Genomic DNA, 8,994 nt, shown 5'->3' with positions numbered 1-8,994 from the left:
GCTTTTTTCCTCAGTTGGCGTTGCAAAAGAGCAGCTCGTTCTTCTCTAGGTGCCCACAGAAGGCAGTACTGAAGGTTATACTGGAAAACACTGCTTTAAAGAAACATGAATTTATTTCAAAGAAACACAAGGAAAGCCCCCCTGTGCTTGTTTTAATCCAGTTTTTGTAGACTGCATCCACCACTCTCTCCCCACTCCCTGCGGGGTGTCAGGAAACGTGCAAATACTGGACTAGAGGTATGGGTCTCAAAAGACAGTTTCCTATGGCTGCATGTGTTCCAAGAGCACATTCACTGTGATTCAGCAGCTGAAGGCAGAATATTGTTAAGTGATCAATATTCATATGTTGGCCATTCATCCATCCATCCATCCATCCATCCATCCATCCATCCATCCATCCATCCATCCATCCATCCGTCCCTCCAGTGTCTCTAAAGTGATATCAGTAAAACTTAAGGGAGCAGCAAGAAGTACTTGTTTCTTTGTATTTTGCTGAGCTGTATCTCTATTATCTTTGTTGGTAATCGAACCAAGCACAAGAATCTTCAGAGTAGTACAGCCTCCATCATAAAAGAGATTGAATAATGCTTGTTGCCATTCCTGAATTTTAAAACCTTTCTATTAGTCCGATCAAAATGCAGCATCTGTATCACAAGTTATTAGGATTCACCTCCTTTTTTTTCAAGCTATAAACGTGGAAAACTGTCAGAAATGAAACTAATGTTCTACAAAGGAGTTCAAGAAAAACATGCCGTCAGATTTTCTTCAGAAGCTTATGGACAAAAGAGCTTGAACTTGTAAGTATTCATAGTTAGACCCTGCTTCTAACTTAGTTCAGTGAATGAAGAACCTTTGCATGGAGGAAAGATCAACAGTTTCACTTGGCTCAAAGGGTAGCTTTTAGAAGGTATTAGAGTTGAGAGGGAAGGAAAAAATATATATATTGTACCTAGTATTAAGAAAACAGTTACTATTGCCATTTACAAAGACAGGCTGAATGATCTGAAGCAAAATTGTCTTTTTCAGGATATGCTGCATAAACCTATTCATGGCATGTAATTCCAGTGGATGTATAGATCCTATGAGTATGAAGCTATATGTATATTTTATATACTATCATTACATTACATATGGCAGATAGCTTGGACAAAGAACAAACTCCTAGCACTGGGGTACATGTCAACTATTGAAGGCCACTGAGACTCAGCCTTGCCTCCCAAAAAAGCCAACACAGGGCAGACTTCAGTTTTAAAATTACACAGTGGTTGACAGTGGTAGCTGCACTGAACAGTGTGTTTGTGTGTTTCTAGAGGCTTTACCACAATACTAAGCGACATTTGTTTAAAGCGTTACTGCAGAACATTAGCTGTGGAGAATTAAATGGGTGCACATGTGGGTAACAGATCTCTGAAAATACTTAATGGACCGGTAATGGTAGCTGTTGGCGGGGATCTGAAGGGTTGCTGTAGGGCCTCGTGTGCTTCTGGGGGTTCCTCAGGAAGTAAATCTGAAGGTAAATATAGAGTAATTGCCAATATAGTATGAACATGACTTAATTAGTAGGCTGAGAAAAGGATGGCCAAGCAGAGCAGATTGTTCTCTGATGTGGTCCCTGTCAGACAAGATGTCTTCTAATACCAGAATATGATATGCAAAATTTCATGTCTCAGAGTGAAACAAGCCTTATCTGCACAGTGGGGGCTATGTCCTGAGAAGGACTGAGGGGCCTTGAGGAGGGGTAAGGAAGAATGCTTCCTTATGGCACTGTGGTGAGACTGGCTAGAAAAATTCCTAGGTGTGCTGCAAGGCACACTTCAGGGTATGCCTGCTGGGAGCTCAATATTTTAAAAGTACTTTTAAAAGCCTGTTGGAAAAGTGGTGCAGGCAAAAACAAGAGCTGAAAATAATTTCTTTAGGGTGAGAGACTTTGAAAGCTCGGCCTATTTAGCTTATCAAAAGGATGATGAAGAGATGAGTTACTCGTGTTACGTAAGTATTCTCATGGGAACAAAGTAGAAGTACAAGAAGCTTTTTAATCTGGGGGAGAACAGCATAACAAGCTTCATACAGACTCATTTCATAGAGAATGACCATTTTTGGTGATGAAAATGATGAGTCTGGGGAATGAACTACCAAGGGAATGGGTGGATTTTCTGTCCTCTGAGTTCTCAAATTAAGCAAAGATGCTTTTTGTAAAACATATTTAACCAAATGTAAGTTATTGAAATAGTGAAATGTGTAATGACGTGAAAAGTCTATAAGTTAACTGGAAAACTTTATGTTGTAATCTGGTTTAGTACTCCACGATTCTTTGAGCATTGTGAATACAGCCTTTCAATTGCAGCAACATTGGGTAGAGGTGGAACTAATATAAGAACCAGCACAAAATGTGCCTTCAGATAAGCCATCCTCTGCTGTTGGCAAGCAAACTTCTCTCCTGGAAACCAAGTTCATGCTTGAGAGCACTTCTTGCAGCTCAAACATTGGAATTAGGTGTCATAAAATTTTTTTGATATTGATCTTCTGGTTACTTGTAACTTCTTTTTTTTAAAGTAGGATTCTTCATTCTGAACTCTAGGTAGAAAAACAGCTGAATGCACAAAGCACATCACCACTGTCATGGGTCAGCTAATGATAGGATCAAAAATTACTGAAGTTAACAGGTGCACAGAGAACGAGAGGCAGAACAGTCATGTGCGCTCCATTTCTGAAGGGGACCAAGAGCCTGTAGTGGTGCTGAGGGAAGAAGATGAGCATTTGGAGGTGAGGAGCTGCTATGTAACAGTAAGCCTGGGAAGGAGAGCAGCTCAAATCAGTTAGAAAAGCCCAGCTGCCTGTTAAAGAACATATAGCAGTGGGATATACATCGTGGCATACTGCTTTTTCTGTGCTGATAAAATCTGTGAGAACTCAATCAAATGTCGGTGTCTTTCTACCAAAGTTAGATAAATCCTTCTCCCACACTTTAGTTCCCCTTGCTGGGATGCTTCCCCCACTCTGCTGACTTCATACGGTGCCTGGGGCTCCTTCCTGATCCTCCCCTTCAGTCAGTCCCTGGCTCTGCATCTGCCGCAATCTGTTTTTGCAACAGTTTGTGGTAGGAGAGGAGAAAAAAGGTTTTTGTTTTCACACATTCCCACCCAGCAAGGGGCCTGCCCATGCCATGTTGAAATTAAACTATTTCTAAAGACAAGAAGCCTCCAGGTTGTTCCCATGCTACCTGGATCACAGTTTTGCTTTTCCAGCCATAATTGCTGTCTATTGAGCTGGGGGGAAGGAGCAAAGAAAAAGCAGTCAATCCAAACTGTCTTGTGAGGAAGGCAATGGAGCAGGATTAAGGAAGCTCAGCAGTCATCCAAGTGCACAGATTCTTGTAAAACGTTTATGAGCAGCCTGAATGAATCCCTCGAGTGAATGGCCATTTTGTCCCTTTCAGTTCTCCTTCTCCAGCATAGGACTCAATGTGCAGCTTGTGGACAGACAGATTCCACAATAAATAGAGAGGGAGAGTAAAACTAAACCCTCTGGAGCATGGCCAGAAGCAATGTCAAATCTCTTGACTGATTTCCCAGGGAATTCTTGCTCTAAATGTCAGGAGAACACAGCCCCACAGGCAAATCTGGACCAGGCTGATACCAAGGCGTGACAAAATGAATGACCTAAGTAACAAGATTACACCAAAGGAAAACTGAAACTTCAGAAATGTGCAAAGATCACATTTCAGTAAATGGTGTTTTATGTAAGATCCTTTCAGTAGACAAAGATTAGCCCAAACTTATAAACCATACTCTGTTGAGGGGTGTGTGGCTCATTAGTGGCAACAGAACGAAACGCTCAGCCAGACAGTACAGAAAGTCAGAGCGTTTCTGCAAGCGCCAGTCATTTCTGAAAGGCTTGCAGCCTGCTTTCAAGGTCTCTTGTTGACAGCAGCCAAGGAAGGTCAAAGGAATTCAGTCTCCCAGGAGTCCGTGCCACCATGAAAACAGAAGCCAAATCCCTCCATCACTTTGGGTGCTTATGAAAATCCTTCTGGAACCTCTCCTAAGACTGGCTGTGGTTACCTTTTGCTGTGGTTACCTGCTGCCCACTGTGATTGCAGGGCTGGTATGAACCTGAGTAGGTTGGGTATCTCTGGTCTCCCACTAGCTGTAGCCAAAGGAGGCTTGGGTTGCACAACCCACTGGAAAGGACAGGAACACTTAGAGAGAGAAGGTGAGGGAAGAGAGAGCATGGTCAGTAAACTTCATCCATTTTGGAAACTGTAAGCCTGAAGAGGTGCTGACAAAGTAGAGGGCAAGCTGAGGAGCTTAGCAGCAGCAGCATGGAGACAGCAGCCCTGGTCCTCTGAGTACAAGTGGAAAAAGAGTATAGCCACTAAGAAAACAAACAATGCTTCTAAATTATGTCATCTGGTTTTTGTTTTGGTGTTTCTTTTCTCTGCCTCAGCCCTAGTTGACGAGACCACAAGGCTGATCTGACAGCATTGCCCTGATGGTTCTCCATGCAACTCACTGTAGAGTGGTGGGACTCTTCCCACTGCAGTTCAGCCAGGTGACAGAATCCAGTCCTGGGAGATTTTCTGCCTCTCTCCTTTGTATTATGTTAGCAGGAATTAGCTGTTAGTACATTCCTCTCCAACTTTGGCAGAGTGCCCTCTCCTCCATAACAGATCAAACCAAAACCCCAGACCCAGCATGCTTCATCTGTCTGGGAATTCCTTGTGCAGAGGGTGTATGTGCCTTACGTGTCGCAGCATCTTCTCACCATGGCCTACTATGCTAGGGAGATCTTTAATTCATGATGCCCTAAAAACAACTGTTGGAAGTTGGCTGCACCATTCAGTGAAGGAGAAGCAGAGGCATGGTGAGACTGTGCTGCATATTCACTTTGTCAGACAGTGATTGAGCATTAACATCACTTTTAAATTTTTCATATATGTTCTTTTATAAGTTATTTCCTTAATTGTGTTAAGCACAGCTGCAGGAGGAATATTTCATCCTTGAGCTGAGGTCCGAAATGAGTTAAGCCAGGTTTTATAAGGAAGAATCTATGTGCTTCCAAATCCCAAGAATGACCAATTTACCCCCAGACAGACTGGGTTTGTTTTCCTCTGTGCTTCAGTGCCACCTCAAAGGATGGCTTTATTGGCTCCTGTGCTCTCAATGGAACAGTCTGTCTGTTTAATCAGGGCTGGCACAATATGATTTGCTCCAGGTTTGTGCCCGAAGCATTGCCTTTGTCTGTTTCTGTGGCCACAACCTTTGCCTGATCTCCCAGAAGCCCTGTTGCAATGAGTGAGGCAACAGTGACAGAAGGTGTTCATGTTCCCGCTTCACCATGTGGCACTGATCTGCTCTGCAGACCACAAAGAGCAGATACGTGCTATCTGCAAGGAAAGGAAAAGCAATTATTTGTTTTACTAAGAGAGTGTTGTTTGTGACTAACCAAATGGGAGCCGGGTCTGCAAGGTGCCAGCGAACACGTGTGTTGCCAGGGCAAAGCTGTGAAAGCAGCCTCCGCCCCAATTTGAGACAGCCAGCTCCAAAACTGGAGTGAAAATGGAGATCTCTTTGTGTACCTTTTGTAGCCTTTGGAGCAACAGAGAAAATGATGTATTGGGCAGAAGCAGCTGTGGTGCAAAAGGCTGAAATAATCACAGAATCACAGAATGGCTTGGGTTGGAAGAGACCTCAAAGCCCACCCAGTTGCAATCCTCTGCAGAGCTGTCACCCATCAGATCAGGCTGCTTTATCAAATGCAGGTGGGAAAAGACGTAGCCCATTCAAGCAAGGGAACCCACAGGTGTGTGAAACAGAGCACTAAGGGTGGCTTCTTGTACAGAAATGCCTGGGAGAGGGGGAAAAGACAATAGGGGTGGAAAAGAGAACATGCAGAGGAACTTCCCAACTGATGTCTTGTCACTGTGGGGAGCTCCTCCCACAGCCCTTGTGTCAAAACGTAGAGTGTGATTATACGAAGTGTACGATGGGCTTATGTGCTTGTAGGCCAGTGTTAGGAGTTGGAGTTTCTGGAATCACAGTAATGAGTTGTGAAGGGCAAAGACTGAGAGACCAAAAGCAGCCAGTGAAGGAGTGGGGACGTGTGCTGGTGACTCCCTTTCTTCTTGACTGAGATCAAGACATAAGCAAATGAAGCAAAGATTGAAAACAAGAATGCTGAGCATCCAGCCAGCTGTTCTTCTTCTGTCATAAAGTTGGGATATCTTTTGGTATCAATATGACTATGCTTTAAAGAAGGGAAGAGCAGGCAAACATGTGAGGAACATCTGTATTTTATGATCACCTTGTACGTACCATAAACTCTGATTAGTAAGCAATTAACACGCTTCTTTATTGCCTTGTGCGCAAATTTGTTTACAGCATCCTGAATTGATAGTGTTATATATTATATTTGCTCTTCTCTGGTATAAAATATTACCTACAAGATCCTAGCAGAAGCTACGGGCGAGTTTCCATGATTTTCCATGGTTTCCGTGTCCAAAGTCGTTCTCCATCTCTTGTACTCTTTTCTAATGCTTAAAAGGATCACCCAGCACAGCATGCACAGCCCAGAATGCCTGATTGCCACAATACATTTTGACTGTTTCTGTTGCCATATGGGTGCCTGGTACGTTCTCTGTGCACACCATTTTTAGCCTGGTTTAACATCTGAACAACATATCCTTTAAAACATTTTCCATATAACATTTTCCATATAACATATAAGTTATGCACTGATTGTTTCACTGCATTCAAAGGTCAAAACCACCTGGGGGAAGAAAAAAAAAAAAAAGAATTTTCTAGACATTTTATTCCATGTTCGTGAGTTTCTACACACTCTCTAACAAAATAATCCTGCCTGGAAACTTTGGTGACTTTTCTTCAGTCTTACTGCCTAAAGGGCTGTATTTTCATCAGATTTTTGTGCTGTAGATTCAGTGGATTTCTCTCAAGATGAGAAGTGCAAGGTCTTGCACCTGAGTCCTGGCAACCCCCACTATCATTACAGGCTGGGGGATGTAAGGATAGCCCTGCCAAAAAGGGCTTGGGGGTACTGATGGATGGCAAGCTGGACATGGGCCAGCAGTGTGCCCTCACGGCCCAGATAGCTAACCATATCCTGGGCTGCATCGAAAGAAGCGTCGTCAGCAGGGTGAGGGAGGTGATCCTGCCCCTCTACTCTGCGCTGGTGAGACCTCACCTAGAGTACTGCATCCAGATGTGGAGTCCTCAGTGCAGGACATACATACACCTGTTGGAGGAGGGCCACAAAAATGATCCAAGGGATGGAACACCTCTCCTACAAGGACACGCTGAGGGAGCCGGGGCTATTCAGCCTGGAGAAGAGAAGGCTCTGGGGAGACCTGATAACAGCCTTTCAGTATCTAAAGTGGGGCTATAAGAAAGAAGGGGACAGAATCTTTAGCAGGGTCTGTTGTGATAGGACAAGGGGAAATGGTTTCAGACTAGAAGAGGGGAGATTTAGATTGGATATAAGGAAGAACTTTTTACAACAAGAGTGGTGAGGCACTGGAACAGGTTGCCCAGAGAGGTGGTGGATGCCCCATCCTTGGAGACACTCAAGGTCAGGCTGGATGGGGCTCTGAGCAACCTGATGTAGCTGTAGGTGTCCCTGTTCATTGCAGGGGAGTTGGACCAGGTGACCTTTAATTGTCCCTTCCAACTCAAATGATTCTATAGGAAAAATAATCAATCTGTAGAACTCAACTGGGCAGCATCATGGTGTAGTTTCAGCCGTTCTTTTCAGTGGCCTCCACTGGTTTCCCACAGTAGGCAAAACTTTCCCGAATGTTGTAGCGGGGAGCAAATGGAACGCTTTGTTATGTAACATACAGCGTTGCTGGTAAGGCTACCTGGTGAGGTACCAGTAGGTACGAGAGATGGATGAAGCTCTCTGCCCGCAGAGTGTCTTACACTTTATTTCAGTGAGCCCAGCGTGCAGCTGGAAGAAGCGGAGCGCTCTTTGAGCCTTTCCCCATGCCGCTCAGCCCCCACCGCGGGATCACGGCGGGCTCCTTTCGGCCCCGGCTCCCTCTTTTCGCCAGCAGCCGCGAACCCCCCGCACCAATCTGCATATTCACATGATCGCAAATGACCCGCGGCTCCCGCGGCAGCGTCTCAAGTGCCCTCCGCCCGCCCGCAGCAGCAGGTAGGGGCCCGCCGCTCGGCAGCCGCCCGCTCGGGAGCCGCGCCCCCCCCCGCGCCCCCTCACAATGGTATGTCCCGGTCGGGCGAGTGCGCGCAGTGCGCATGCGCGGGGCGAACCATTGCGCAGCAGTGGGGAGGAGCCCTGCGCCGCGCGCGTGCGCACTGGGGGGAAGATGGGCGAGGCGGAAGTGGCGGCGCCATTTTGTGGGCGGCGCCATTTTGTGGGCGGCGCCATTTTGTGGGCGGCGCCATTTTGTGGGCGGCGCCATTTTGTGGGCGGCGCCATTTTGTGGGCGGCGATGGGAAATGGAGTCCGCGTCCCATTTTGGGGTAAAACTGCGGAGAAATGGGTCTGCGGTCTGTGTTTGGAGTACAAATCAGAGGAAATGGGGTACCCAGTCCACTTTTGGGGTATAAGTGAGGGAAAAAGGGGTTTCCTGGTTCATTTTTGGGGTGTATGTGAGGAGAAAGGGGCTCAATTACCATTTTTGGGGTAAAACTGAGGGAAAATTGGGGCACTCGTTCCATTTTTGGGGTATAAATGAAGGGAAATGGGATTCCCTCGTCCATTTTGGGGATAACACTGAGGGAAAGCTGGAGCCAATGGTTCATTTTCGGGTGTAAATGAGGGAGATTTGTGGTCCCTGCTCCATTTTTGGGTACAAATGAGGGGAAATTGGGATCCCTGCTCCATTTTAGGGGTATAAATGAAGGGAAATTGGGTCCTTCGTTCATTTTTTGGGATATAAAATAAGGGAAAATGCAGTCCCGGATCCAATTTTTGGTATAATACTGAGGGAAAAAGTGGTCCCGTTACCATTTTTCG

General features: G+C 45.6%; 1 protein-coding gene across 2 annotated transcripts in view; it reads left to right on the top strand.

Annotated features, from left to right (window-relative positions):
- The window catches only part of AQP4 (aquaporin 4), a 21,049-nt gene continuing 12,324 nt past the window's right edge, over nt 270-8,994 (top strand). The window contains exon 1 of one of the 2 annotated variants that reach the window (XM_021388385.1): nt 270-797. In XM_021388385.1, the coding sequence (XP_021244060.1) occupies nt 712-797 (86 nt within the window). In that variant the 5' untranslated portion in view covers nt 270-711. Of the gene's footprint in view, nt 798-7,888; nt 8,170-8,994 lie in introns of those variants that run through there. The other variant, XM_021388386.1, reaches the window with a different exon arrangement.

Source organism: Numida meleagris, chromosome 2 (genome assembly GCF_002078875.1).
Source record: "Numida meleagris isolate 19003 breed g44 Domestic line chromosome 2, NumMel1.0, whole genome shotgun sequence".
Lineage (NCBI taxonomy): Eukaryota > Metazoa > Chordata > Aves > Galliformes > Numididae > Numida > Numida meleagris.
The sequence above is the reverse complement of the archived record's forward strand: the minus strand, read 5'-3'. Positions and strand labels throughout refer to the sequence as shown.